At 47.1% G+C, this 14,862-nt stretch overlaps 1 protein-coding gene across 6 annotated transcripts in view; it reads left to right on the forward strand.

Moving 5' to 3' along the window:
- Positions 1-14,862, forward strand: part of LOC142882112 (cell adhesion molecule 1-like) — a 265,213-nt gene that overhangs the window by 224,893 nt on the left and 25,458 nt on the right. For all 6 annotated transcript variants that reach the window (XM_076016656.1, XM_076016651.1, XM_076016654.1 and 3 more), the window contains 3 exons: positions 2,174-2,332; positions 7,314-7,410; positions 11,533-11,705. In XM_076016656.1, the coding sequence (XP_075872771.1) occupies positions 2,174-2,332; positions 7,314-7,410; positions 11,533-11,705 (429 nt within the window). The remainder of the gene's footprint in view (positions 1-2,173; positions 2,333-7,313; positions 7,411-11,532; positions 11,706-14,862) is intronic.

Here is a 14,862-nt window from a genome sequence, read left to right on the forward strand (position 1 = left end):
TCACTTTTTTTGAAAACCCATTTTCAGCAAATTGCTTTTATAACCAGAAACCAGAGCATCCAAACCTGCTGTTTGTCACGAGTCAATCCAGTCGGCCGACCAGATGCGATTTAGTTTCGGACTCGTCCCAGTGGCACGGTAGCCGCTGCCTTTCTGCAGGTGCACCGCGGATCTGCCGAGCCTGTGCAAGCGGCAGGGTTCTGGTGAAGCCGGTCGGTCCGGAGGCCCGGCGGCCTGCGTGTGATTACATCTCCTCCACAACTCTGTGAACCAGCCGCGTCGCAGGAAAAATCATGTCTAGCGAGGAGCCGGCAGCTCGGATGTGAAACCCGGGGAGAGAAAGTGATTAAATTGCTTTGTCGAGTGTTGACGCATGAACACTTCTGGGCCTGTCCTGAGGGGGCGCCGACGCCGCCGCTTCAACAGGAAACAATTGGAGCGTGCGATTTTCGACACGTGAAGCGTGCGTGACCTCGACAGCTGCATTGTCTCTCCCTCGAAAAACAGATTAGGAATTTGAGGCAGTACTTTTTTTTTTTTTTTTTTTGAGCCGTCCTCCTGGAGGGGAACGTGCAGCTCACCAGCAATCCGCCGCACAGCAGGAATCTTTTCTTTTTTCTTTTTCTTTTTTTATCTCTGCTGAGCACAAATGGATGGTGGGGATCAGGTTCCTCCATCTGGGCAAGGAGGAAAACAAGCGATTCCCAGGACTGGGCAACAATAACGTTCCACTTGGAAAAACTCACCTTCCTGTTTCGTGAGCCTTCTGTGGTTTTGGACTGCAGAACAAACATTCTTCCTGGAAGTTTCCATCACGTTATCGCACTTCCACCTGAAAATTAAAAAAAGCAAGGAAAAAGGGAACCTCCCGGGGCAGCCGAGCCTTGACATCAGGTCTGAATCCTCCGGGGTCCATCCTGAAAAGATCCAATCTGAAGTCGTTTTCAGCTGGTTGGAATCAATCAAGAAAGGGGTGGAGCTAAAGATCCGTCTTTGGCTCACTTCCTGGTTGCTGACGCTGTTGGGAATCAGTTTTAACTCCAGAGACGGTTTTCATTTGAGCAGAAACTCCTCCAGTTTACTGTTCCGACACGTTTCCTCAATTGGACAGTTTATTCATGACAACCTGTTCTTTTGTGTGTGTGTGTGTGTGTGTGTTGTGGCAGACACATCACACAAGGTTTCCTCTTGTTTTCCGCTGCGGCGTCCAGAGACACAGCTGTCGCTGACGGAGCTGTGGCGGCTCGGAATCGCTTACTGCCGTGACACCGACTGATGTGTGCGAGTCCTGCCGCTGACTTCTTCTTCCCGGCAGCCTCTTCCTCTTCCACTTCCACTTTTCATTTGCCTCTCGTGTTTGTGTTATCGACGGGTCGCTCACACTCACACACGTATGCACGACACACACACACACACACACAGACAAGAAGAGATCAATTTTGTCCTCCTCCTCCTCCTCCTCAATTTTCCTCTCCCATGTTTTTTTTTTAATTAAATCTTCCAAGTGGTACTGATTGCTCTGTATTGTGACAACCAGCTCAGGCCTTGGAGTGAATAAGACTGAAAATAAAAATCTTTGAAACGTTTCCAAGAGCAGACTTCTCTCTCTCTTCTCTCTCAAACTTTGACGTAACTGTGATTTTCTTTTCAATTCAATTCCAGATAACATACACTACTTCTGATAGGGTGATGCTTGTATCTGAGTTTTATTTATTTGCAAAGTTTATTGTCTATTTGTGATCATTAGTTGTGTGCTGCTCCCTCTTGGTTGGGAGGAGCTTCGCCTGTTAGTTGATGAGTGCGAAGGACAGAGAGGATGCGGCATTGGCAGCAGCTTCCATCAGCAGAAAATGGGATCTGTTCACTCTAAACTCCTGATTGAAAGTTTGTGTTACATTACAATAAAATCTATACTTACTCAGTGACCCTCAACACTCTTGGGAGAAAGCTGCGAGTCTGACACTCACCTCACAAGCCTCTCTCCATGTCATGTGGTGAAACAATTAGAAATTGGACCAAATATGTTAAAGGACAAACGATTTTTCTAAAGGTTTTTGCCAATGCAGTGCTTTTTGCACTCTCATCCTCTTCAGTCTTGCGTCGTCTTTGGTTTTCCTCCCTTCACGTCCTGGTGTCTCTGCTGTCTCTCCCACCCCCACGCCCCCTCCGACAGGGAAGCCCCGAGTGGAGCTGAGCTACGACAAGATGTACACCGTCACCAGCCGCCTGACCTTCACCGTCAGCCGGGAGGACGACGGCGTGCCGGTGGTCTGCATCGTGGACCACCCGGCGGTCAAAGACTTCCAGGCCCAGAAGTACCTGGAGGTTCAGTGTAAGTGCTCCGGCTCAAATCAGAGAGAAACTTTCATTACGCCGCTTTCCCTTCTCCCTGACTTTTTTTTCCCCAAGCATCTCATTAGCCCCTAACTAGGAGAGAGGGAGAGAAGGGGGGGGGGGGAAATTGGGCGCCGGTGGAGAAAAGTGTTCCCTTCCTACTAATTAAACGGCATAAATTTGCAGCTTTTTTTTTTTTTCCTCCCTTCCCTCCCGACCCAAAGTGGAGCGTGTGACATGTGCGGCGATGTCACTGGAGGGAAATCATCCCTGCGAACAGGTTGTGCAGGAAGACAGGAAGAAGCTGGACGGCGGCGGCAGTGGCGAACACCGTTCCACCGCTTCTAATTAAAGCACCCAAAAACTCTCTTCTTTCCCCTCCGTCGCTCCCAGAACTTCTGCTGCAATCAGGCGGAATTTAGAGGACTCGCCCGGCAGACTTGGAGTCAGTTTTAGTTGAAGTTTTGTGGTGTGTGGAGTAGATTTTCTGAAAAAAAAATCTAATCATTTAATTTGATTTATATTTACTTACTTGTTTATTTAACCATTGATTCATTACATTTTTAAAGCAATAACCACATATTTCTAAACCAAGTCAAGGTCAATAACTTCTTTCAAGAAAGAACCATGAAAGAATTTTCTTTCCAACAAAATCACCCTGCATTTACTTTTCACTTGATTTTTCATATCTACTCATTTTTATTACCACATGTTTTTGGCCCACTTCTGGCTGAACTGCCACAAAATCCCCTCTATTTTCTTTATCTCTCTGCAGCTTCTGTGATTTCCTGTGACATCGAGGAGAAAATAAGGTTGCAGATAAAAACTTTAAAATGAAGCAGAAGTTACAAAGGGATGTCATACTTTCCAAACACCCAAAATGTTTCTTCCCCACGTCCTTGCAACGCCGTCGCCACCTGCACATGTCAAGTAATAATGTTAATAAGTCGTAATTGTGGTCTGTTGCCGCTTCCAACACAAACACAGAGAAACTTAAATGTCAAATGCGGAAAAAAAAGAAGAAAGAAAAAAAAAAAAACAGCCACGGGCTGCAAAAACAAAGGCATTTTTGTTTGGTGGAGCAAACAAGCAAACAATTATATGTGTAGGTGTGTGAACAAAGCCGAACACAGCCGCTGAGCAGGGAAGAAGCTGCTCAGACCCAAATTGTTTTGACAGTTACAAGTTGTGTTTATTCTCGGCCACTCGTCTCTGATAAACGCTGTTAATCACAGAAAATTAATTTGAGCATGTTTTTGTTTTATTAAAAATGACCCTGGAATGTTAAAAATACACTCATTTATACATTTTGTTTTTTTGTGAGAGCCAAGAACAGAAATGGATGCTCCGTGGGGGAAAAGAAAATCCTGACTTTATGACTCGGATAAGGAGAAATCACATCGATTTAAGAGCCTAAACCAAAATAAATCTCCCGATCATGTGACAGCTAATCACAGCCTCTCTGCCGCCGCCGCTGCTAAATTACAGCCTGAGATCTTTTTCATAGATATAACATAACCTCGTCGGTATATGACGCCTCCGTGACCTTCTGGTTGCGGCCGGCGGAACGTCCTTGCGCGGTGAGACAGTGACTCCTCCCACATGTGACCTTCCGGCAGGGCAGCCAGGGGGCGTGCTGGTGGTGGGAGGTAGGGGGGGCTGTGGGACGAGCTCATCTGCGGAGGCAGCGTGGCATTTTGTCGGCCTGTGATAACAGGCGGCGACTGACCACACGCAGCACGCTGCGTCCAGCAGGGGGCAGCTGCTGTCACGCTCCGTGCACCAGCAGACCAGCAGCCCTCAGCAAATCCCTCGACTAAACGTTAAATATTACATCTTCACCGTGTGGACGTCAGGGCCGAGTTCTTTGTGAGTTTTTGTGTTGAGGCATATATATATATATTTTTTTTTGTGAGAAGAAAAACTGCTGGACAAACCAACAGGGGATGAGTCTGAAGGACCTTTAAAGGTCAAGTGTGGAAGATTTAGCAGCATCTGGTGGTTAGAAAGGGTACTGCAAGCAAATAGATAAAGCACATTTTTATTAATAGTGTCCAGCTTGAACAATGAACCAACACATCAACAAACCAAGCAACAAACTACAATAGCTACTTTGTATAGATGCATTTTTGATGACTCGTGGACGTGTTGCCACATTAGCTTCAGCTGTCAGATGATACACAAGAATGAAGCAACGAAAGAACCAACAGACAAATCAATGAACCAACCAACCAACTAGCTACGTTGTATTTTACCATGCTTAACTGACTAGCTAACTGACTCCCTAGACTGTAATCTAGTCAGAACACATGGTCTTTGAAAAGAATTCTGATTCGGAAGTGACAGTTTTGCAACAGTGACGAGTCAAAGTTTCCAACTCTGTGACTCTTTCAGTGGAAGCTTAGGCTTCTGGGAGTATCGGGCACCCTGTCAACAAACAAACCCATTCAAATGCACAGGGCATCAGGTTCTTCCGGTACGTTGTGCTTGAAAGCGGCAACAAAAGGGGGAGTTGACTTTTAACTCAGAGATCACTGGTGACTGGACGAGGGCGGATCTGCTTATCACGAGATAAAGCAGTTTCACTCTGCCGCTGCCGCTGAAACTCCTCTCAGATGTTTCTGTGGAAATGTTCTACAATCCTTCAGCTGTGAAGCCTTCCAGGAATCATCCCAGTTTGTTTGCTGCTCGCCACCCACAGACGAGGGATGATTTACACTTCAATCGTTCACCACACCAGCAGTCAAGAGAGGAGCGTGGTGTTTGCCGTGCAGGGTTTGGGGGTAGGAGCAAAGAAATAAATAAAAAGTGGAACCATTGTCTGGGGACAGTTGGTGATTAATTCAGCCTGCAATGTTTATGCATATAGGCTGTTTCCCTTAAGGTCAGCTGCATGCTGGGAGAAGAAACGGGAGGAGGTGAGGATGAAACTCGACGAACCAAATCACTCAGTTAGCAGCGTGATAACAGCCCCCACCAGCAGCAGGCACTTTTTCAGTTTTGCACTCCACGGACAGCATCCAGTTCCATCAGCTGGCCATTTGTCGTTGTTGTTGTTGTTGTTCTTTTTAGAACCAAGCAGAGAGAAGAAAGGGAGACGCTCCACTGCAACCACTTGAGCTCTGTTGGTGTCCTTGGCGACAAGGTTGCGAGCTAAAAGGGGGCGGGGGGAGAAAAAAAAAAAAGTCGCAGGAAAGGGCGGCGAGCGGCGCGCAGGCCGGCTGATCGCAGCTCTCCCCCCGTCTGCTGTCCGTCACGGAGGCCGAGGGCGGCGCCGCTGACAGGCTGTGATTTGGACAGATGGATGGCCGGACACGTGTTGTTTGTTGCCGAGAAGGTCAGACGGACGGCGGTGTGAGACTCCGCTGCCGGCGCTTTGAAATCATAACTCAAGACCGACCGAGCGGCCGGCCCTTCCGCCCGCCTGCACGGCTGATTAGAAACACCGGCGGGAAATATTAGACCTTAGGGAGAGGGTGGGGGGGTGGGGTCGGTAGGGGGGACAGCACACAAGACTCTGTCCCAATCTGCAGAAAAGTGGAAAATGCAGAAAAGGGTTGAAGAAAATATTGTTTAGGGATTGTTCTTTATTTGGTGCAAAATTGGGCTTTTTTTAATGTTCTTTTTTTTCAACACGGGTTCAAAATATCTTGTAACGTTCTAGGAATAAAAACAGAAGGATATTTTCTGGCACAGCAGTCTAATTCAGCCATTACACCGTGCAATCAGCATTTAACCGGCAATTACCGTCTACAAAGAGGAGCGAAGGTCCTTATCGTCCTTTTGTCAATGGAATTTTATTTTTATTTAATTATTTTGCAGATCCCTGCAGAATAAACCCACACGCCATGCACTTTACCCCCCCCCCCCCAGTGGCTGATGCATTATAGTCAGCACGCCGGTGGCCGCGCATCCGTTTTGTTGTCGGCGCCGCAAAACGACAAACTCAATCCCTCACCCGCACGACGGATTGAATAAAACATTACATTTCTGCGCGGGATAAAGTATCATCTCTGGCGCGCTGGTGACAAAAAGGCTCTGATAACACCTGCGACGGCCAGCGGGATGGGAACAATTCAGACTCCGGGAAAAGCGCAGCGGCGGCGGCGCCTGTCGGAGCACCCCACCGATTTGCCAAAACAACAATCTTTCCTCTTTGCCTTCCAGCTGCATCAATTCCTCATCGCAGCTCGCTGCTGTTGCCGTTGTTGTCGTCGTCGTTATTGTTGTTTTCCAGCTGCACCAAGTTTACATTCCCTGAAAGCTTTGGCTTATAGATTTTCTGCTGCTGCATCCGATCAAATTTTTTTTGGATGCGTGTGCTAAAGTCAGAGACAAAACTTGTTGGGTTTTTTTTTATTCTTCCATTCTATATATTGAGCCAAATACTCTCACACGACGAAGAATTTGTAGATCAAAAATTCAAATATTTTGTTATTCTATGAGCGTATTTGTAGAACTTCTTCGGAAGGCTTATTTAAAACTAGTAGCTTCAGCAACTCCTCGTGGAGTCGCAATCTCTCAGCTCAGGCTTCCTGGCTCACTCTTATGGCATGGTTTGGTAATCAATGTCGGAAAAAAAAAAAAACACCAAGTCAAAATGTCAAAAGTCTTTTGAAACGTTAAACTGTTTGAGCTTGCGCCACACAGACCCGCTGCCGGACGCGAGCTGGCACTCGTGCTTGAAAACAGAAACAGCAGCCAATTTGCTAAATTGTTATCTGCCATAGATCAATTTCACGGTGTAGCTGCTGGAAGCTGACGGGGCTCCACTTTCAATGTTCCGTGAGCGCGCTACCCGACAACAACGGGACGATCGATTACAAAGAGACAACGATGCAGAGATTAGCCCTGCTGTTGTGGATTGCCTTACAAAATATAAACATACAAACAAATACATAGAAAATGTCCGTGACGGCGCCCCCTTTTGTGTTGCCACATCCGACAAATGTCTGTCTCCGCCTCCTTTGTTCCTCCAGACAAGCCGGAGGTGAAGATCGCGGTGGAATTCCCTCAGGGTCTGACTCGGGAAGGAGAGAACCTGGAGCTGACGTGCCGGGCTAAAGGCAAACCCCAGTAAGACACACACACACACACACACACACACACACACACACACACACACACACACACACACACGCACTATATCTGCCCTGTTTGTAAACTGCCTCGGCTTGGATTCATTATGTGCAGCTGGACGTTTGCAGTAAAATCGATATAGAGGGGCAACGCTTCCCTGCCGCGTCCAACCACTGCACTAAAAACAGACAGACAGACAAACAAACAAACAAACAGACAAAACATTGTGTATCCACTGCCATCACACAACCCGCTATAACCCGCCATGGACGAGGGTCACACCTCTCACATTACGTCATCCGTCTTGACAACCTCCAACAACCTCCAATAAAGGCAATTTTCCAGTGGCCTAAATTAGACCCCACTTTAGAGACTGACATGGAAGCCGCCATGGCAACAGCTTCATCGGAGGCAGACGGAAAAAAAAGATTGTTTCATCATCATCATCATCGTCATCATCATCACCCACTCTAAAGACAAAGTGGCACTTTGACTCTATTGCCGAAATTACGGCAGCTACACCTGAAGTCTCGAGAGAAAATAACACAGGACTTCTGCTTTTCAATGGACGTCACAACTCAGCATGGAACAAGCCATTCATTTTTTTTTTTTTTTTCAAAAGGAAAGAAAACAATAAATTCTCTGTAAAGGCTTCTTGGGATGGAAATTAGCTATATGGCCATCATTCACACTCGTATTTACATGTAAATGTGATTGTGTACCAATTTAACAATGGATAAATCAATTCAAGAGTTCGGAAGCTGCTGAAAACATGTCAGGCTATTATTACGTTCTTGAAGGTGGCTCCTCGTAGGGAATCCATTCTCCCAAAGTCCAGCACGCATTTGGTGGAAACCAGAGGGTATATTCTGGTCCAGCCAACAGGGGGCGTTCCAGGCGGAGGCAACTGACTGACGTGCAGTGTCGAGGCTGAAGCCGTGGCCGCCGTGGTCGCCTAGTCAATCCTAATCTCCCAAGCAGTCCCGAGGCCAGACATTTCTAAATTACCATTGCCGGATACATTATCACTTAATTGAAAAGCTGCTATTTTCTTTATCGTGACGGCGGGAGGGGAGATGTGAAAGCGGCGTGGGTTATTACGAAAAGCAGCAGAACGACTGTGTGATGTTTTGGAGCAGGTGCTTAATTACAACTGCTTTAAAGGGAGTGAGATAGAGGAGGGAAGGGCGAGGATGCTAATGAGGCAGGTGGGCTGGAGGATCCATCAAGCCTCTTCTGATTATCTGCAGCGAGGAGGAGATAGCGGCCGCCCAAGGAGGAGCTAATTCTGGGTAATTCACTGTCTTACACGGCCAAAAAAAAAAAAAAAAAGAAAATATGCACACGCTCTGTGTGCGTTAATGATAACATTAATACGTTGAGGAGCCGTTGCGTAAAAAGACAGAAATTCATAGTAGTGCGACACGTTTCAGCGCAGACAGCAAACTATTAGGGGGCATTTTCTTTATGTGTGAGAGTGAACTGGAACCGCTGGTCCCCGGTGAAATACTGTCAGAGTGTGAAATGGATTCCGCCAGTTAGGTGGCACAAAGTGGAAAACTGCTGCTTTAACCCGCAGGGAATGAATTCGAGCTTTCATTAATGTTTAAAGGTTCCCGTTTTACATCCTTTTTTGAACGCGTTCTCCAGGTGGAGAAGCACCTTGCTTTCCTTTATGAAAGTTAGCAGGGACAGCCAGCACGTTTAGCCCCCTGTTTGCAGCCTCCTTCTAAAGCTGATGCTCTGTTGGACCTCACATGAGCTCTGGAGGGGACAGGTACCAGTGGGCGGAGCCAGCACTTGGCTGGAGGTGTAGTCACTAACCGTGGGAGCACTTTCAGCTCATTTCATAGTTCTTTTCACGACGTCGGTGGCCTAGATGTAGGCGTAGGCGCTTCATTGTGCCCTTTTAACAGAGATGAGAAGCTTCGCAGTTCATTTTTACAAGGTTTGATTTAAAACAAATGCAACAAAACCTGCCATCACACTTATTATTCTTGACAAAAACGACAAACACAAATGCCATGCACGCACGCCGGGCCTGACTCTCTCTCCCTTTCCCTCTCTCCCTCTCTCTCTCTTTCTCTCTCTCCCACTGTGTCTCCCTCTCTCTCTCTCTCTCTCTCCCTCTGTGTCTCCCTCTCTCTCTCTCTCTCTTTCTCTCTCTCCCTCTGTGTCTCCCTCTCTCTCTCTCTCTCTCTCTCTCTCTCTCTCCCTCTGTGTCTCCCTCCCTCTCTCTCTCTCTCTCTCTCTCTGGTCCGCTCTTCGTCCTCGCCGGCCGTCTTCATTTTTCTAAAGATGAAAACACAATCAATACAGCGAGGCCGGCAGGCGAGTTGGAAGTCATTTTCATTAGGGCTGTTGAGAGTCGCGCAGTCATTACCAGTAGATAGCGCCGGCCGAGGTGGGGGTGGGGGGGCGGGATGGTTCAGTGGTGGTGTGTGTGTGTGTGTGGTGGCGGGGTTGGGGGGGGTTCTGCTGCCACCCATTTGTATTCATCTCCACCATCCTTCCTTCAGCTCTGCTCGCTGCAGAGCCGTCGTCCCAACCAGCCGCATGGATGCATTTATGAACATCTTACCTCCCTGCATTTCAACCCGAGGACATTAGAGGCTGATGACTCCGCCTCTTTGTTCTGCCGGTTTTGGCCCGGGCTTTTAGTATTTTGTGTGTGTGTGTGTGTGTGTGTGTGTGTGTGTGTGTGTGTGTTCTGTGTTTTATTCTCTCTCCCTCTCTCCCATTTGCCTGCTCCCGCCACACCAGATGTTTTCAAATGGAGGAGAAGCAAGTAAAAACAAAAAAAAAAAAAACAAGGCGGCGGAGGCAGAAATGCAACAGGAGAGCCCATCAGCGCGCTCGGGGGAAATAAGAGCGTCTGGCGCAGGCCGCTGGAAGTTGCGGCGGCAAAATAGTGGCGTTTTGTCTTCTTCTTCTTCTTCTTCTTCTTCTTCTTCTTCTTCTTCTTGTTTTTTTTTGTTTTGTTCCTCTTTTTCTCCTCACCCTCGGCGGCTCGGCGCTCATCGTCGTGAAAAAAACAAAGCAAAAAAAAAAACCAATAAATGGAAGCGCTTACCCCCCAAGCAGACCTCGGCTGAGGGCGAGGCGAGAGCAACAGACGCCGGGTCGGCGCCCACCTACACGGCGGAGATGCGGTCAGAGCCGCTTTAATCGGCTATTGTCCGCCGCTGAAGGCCCACAAAATGGGAACAGTGTTACCGCGTTGAGTCACTTTTGTCGCGCCCCGGCTCCCTTTAAAACATCCATTGCCAGAAGTTGCCGTTCAAAGAGAAAGCGTAATTGCGATGCGTGCAGCAGGCGAGATGGAGACGAACCGGGCCAGTGGAAGACTGGGAAACTGCGGCGGCATCAAGAGTCTTATTGTGTGTCGCGGAGTCACAAACAATCTTTTATTCTCAGAGCGTTACTTTAATTTTGTGGGGAAAACTGAGATTGGAAGAGAAATCACAACTGGTCACAGGCCGACTGGCCAATCAGAGTCCTTCTCTCACAGCGAAGTCCCGCCCCCGTTGTCTCCTCAGAGGGCAGTGATTGGTGATTATCACCGGCTGACAAATAGACATACTGTATCATAAGAACTAACCAGCAGATCAGAGCATGAGCAGTGGTGTCACTTCCCATCATGCCTGTGGAACTCGCACGATACATCAGAACGCATCAGCTAACGTGAACGAGCTGAGATCACAGCACAAGAGGAAGCCAGGACGTCGCGCTGGGAATAAAGTCTTTTGTGAGGATTTTCTGGCCTCTGGAAAAGTTTTAGAAAGATTAAAAATCTTGGACTTCAAAATACACATGAACCGTGTTTCACGTTGGAGGCGTCCTGTCAACCATCTCACGTGTATTGTTATTATAGTATTGCCTTCTGTAGGAAAAATGTTTTTTGGCCAGCATGGGATTTTCGTCTGCAGTAACACGGGTGACCACTGGAAAAAAATGTCCGGATTTTATCATCGACAGGCTGACACTTCAAACTGGAAGTAGACGATCTGCAAACTGACTGAGTCAGAAATGCAAATGACGGTGATGATGATGACGATGATGATGATGATGATGATGATGATGATGATGATGTTGGCTGACTCCTCCCCCTCACTCCAGGCCGCAGCAGGTGACCTGGATCAAGGTGGACGACACTGTGCCGTCCCACGCCGTCATCACCGGCGCCGACCTGTACATCGAGAACCTGAACAAGTCCTACAACGGGACGTACCGCTGCATGGCCGCCAACTCGGTGGGCGAGTCCTTCGATGACTACATCCTCTACGTCTACGGTACGGCCACGCCCCTTCCTGTCTGTCTGTGTCTCTCCCTCTCTCTCTGCCCGCACCTCACTGTTGCTTTGCATTTTATTACCCTCCCGAAAAAAAACAAAACAAAACTGTGGGATCCTTATTGATTCCTTTGAATTTAAGGGAAAAACAACTTATTTCTTTCTTAACATCATCGTGTTGTATTTTTCTAAGAATCACTTTCTGGATATTTTATGTATTCCTCCTTCCTCCTTTGAAACAATTGTCACAGAGACTGTAGGTACATTAAAGGTCTCATATTATGGATTTTATTAAATATATTTCATGCATCCCAATCTTTTTTTTTTTTTTAAATGTTGTAAACACAATTCTGAAAATTGGCCCTCTGTGACATCACAGAGAGCACTGCTACCTCCCTGAGGGTCAGTGACCACACCTCCATCCTACTCCTTGTGGCTCTGCCCCCTGGGACCTGGTTTCAGTGCCCCTTACAAAACATTGTCCAAGAAATCATGGTTTCTAATGGAAGGCAGCAAACAGAGGGTTTTTTTTAAACACGCTGCTTCCTGGAAATCTACGGAGTTTCGGGGGAAAATGTCGTCACTGGCGAGTCATCATCCGTCCTAACGCAATGAATGTGGGTCCTTTAATTTCTGTGGCAAATGGTTAGATTTTGTCAGCCAACCAATAATGAGCCTGCGAAACTCCTTAGCGTGGTCGGTGGAAGCCGATGATGTTTCAGACTTGTCCTCCTGCGGCGACGTGTGACATCGCACCCACAACACCTTTCCCAACAACTCCCAACAACAGCTTTCTCTCTGTTGCTGCTGGGTTTGATTTTGTTTTCTTTCTTTCTTTCTTGCTTTTTTTTTTGATTTACAAAGAGGACACGTAGGTCACGCAGGTCACGCTGCACTCACACTGCACTCACGCTGCTCACTTTTGCTCATTTAATGACTGGGAAAACGAGAATGTTGGACCTTCTGTTGGAAAATCCCAGAAGAAGAAAAAACACAAAACTGCAACACAAAAATGCCATATTTCATTCTCCCATTGAATCCCTCTCTCACTTCATGTTATTCCCTTGCCCTCATAACATTTATATTGGTGTGCTTTTTTTGGGGGGGGGGTTACGCTGTTGATACCAACACTCTAATAACGTGTCCATTTTCCCCGGCCAGAATTACCTCACTATCACTTTGGGTGGATCCTGAGCCTGCAGTGAAAGTATTGGGCTGCTATTGTCAGAGGGAATTAGGGGAGTGAAAAGGCTTTGTGTGCTTTTTTTTTTTTGGTTTGTTTTTTTTTTTTGTTTGTTTTTTTTTCCGATGTGGGTGCTGGGAATGCCTGACGGACGGCGGCTGAATGGATGTTATTTACAGCGGCAGAGCACCGCTGTGCTAATGATGAGTGCAATAAAACAACAGAGGTGCCGGCGAAAAAGATCGGAAAGCTGCTCGCCGCCACCTGCCACACGGCAGCTGTGTTGCGCCGCCACTAACAGCCGCCGCGCTGTATGTTTTATCTCTGTAATAATCACGCTCAACCTCGAATTTAAGTGCTTTTGCGTTTTTCTTTTTTTTTCTTAATTTGTATTTTTGTTTTGTGTTTTCCCAGTCTTATTCCTCTTTAACGAGACTCGGATCTGCTGAAAAGGATTTGGGCTGAGGGCTACTATCAGAATCTGGGTTATAGTTCTCACCTAAGGTGAAGGATGAGCGATGCGATGAGCCTCTGATATTCAGATTTATTTTTTTTTCTTCATTAAGTTGCGGAGTCGCACCATCAAAACCAATCATCTTTGGGCTTCTTGTCTGTTAAAAGTCCCATATTTCCACCAATCATTTCTCTATCCAAAAAACCCGGTCAAACGCTTACGCTACGTATTCAGAAAACATCATATTTAGCCCTCTGTTTGCAGCGTCCTACTAAAATGACAAGGTTTGACTTCTTGATAAGAATGGTGCTGCCTTGGACCGTCAACATATTTGGACGGAGGCAGCAGGTGGCGGTCTGAGGGGCGGAGTCAAACCCACAAGGAAGAACAGAGATGAACAAAGTTGCTTCATGAAAGTTTTAAACTTGTTTGCCAAGGAGAAGAATTATCCCACAGACTACACGTGGCCTTGATGCATGTTTTTTTGTTTTTTTTTTAACCACATGTTGAAACCTGCGAGGTGAATCCACCATGACCAAGACAAAGAGGGACGCAGTCATGCACGTGCTAAAAGCCTGGCAACATGATCAAAAAAAGAACAGGGAGCTGAGACCATTAAGAGCACAGAAGACTCCTGTCCTCTTTTGATGACTTTGATGTGTCAGCCGCCCCTCCTGCCCTCGGCACTAATGTCTGCCGCCGTAATTCAACGGCAAATCACGCTGAACCTTTCGCATCGCAAATGGGAAGACGTAATGTTGCAGCCGCACTGTCAGAAACCAAACAGAAAGAACGTAATGTTCCGGAACACCTTCCATCACCACACACAAACATACACACACACACACACACACACACACACAGTCCCTCAAACTCACACATACACAAGCACAGAGGAGGAAATCCGGCGACCTGCAGAGGCATTAGCATGGCGCTTGTGCACTGCGCTAGCCCGTTAGCCGCTAATGAATCTATCGGCCGACCAATCGACAAAAGACATAAACATTTTCAATTATATCTTGGGGCGGTGTGTTTACAGCACAGCTCAGCTCGGCCAGGCCATTCAGCAGACGGGTCCGAGTCCTCAGCCCCTGAATATTAACACTGGGGGAGAACTCGAGGCAATGCAAGCCAGTCCAACGACAACTGCAACCCTTGTTGACAAAATCTTGCCAAACCTAACTATGGTGAAGTTAATCTGTTATCAGGCCAAAATGGATTTTGTGTGGACGCCTTTTGGAAAACCCATGTCCGTCTGTCTTGAGATGCTATGATTCTCAACGCCTTGGCTAAAACGTCACGCAAAGTTCAGCAAAATCTTGGCTGTTGGTTCCAAACTCATGGTCCACTTAAAAAGCCAAAAGAAAAAAAGAACCCTTCAGTTGAACTGAAGTCTTGACTTTGTTGAGTCAGATCCCTTGAGCGGCCGAGGACAACGGTTTACAAATACCAAACTGTCCTTGGATTTGGCTCAACTCCTACTTAACGATCAAAACTGATCAAAATCCAATAACCACTGTA

Source organism: Nelusetta ayraudi, unplaced genomic scaffold, assembly GCF_046127955.1.
Source record: "Nelusetta ayraudi isolate G7.1 ecotype Tasmania unplaced genomic scaffold, CSIRO-AGI_Nayr_v1 ptg000233l, whole genome shotgun sequence".
In the NCBI taxonomy this organism is placed as follows: domain Eukaryota; kingdom Metazoa; phylum Chordata; class Actinopteri; order Tetraodontiformes; family Monacanthidae; genus Nelusetta; species Nelusetta ayraudi.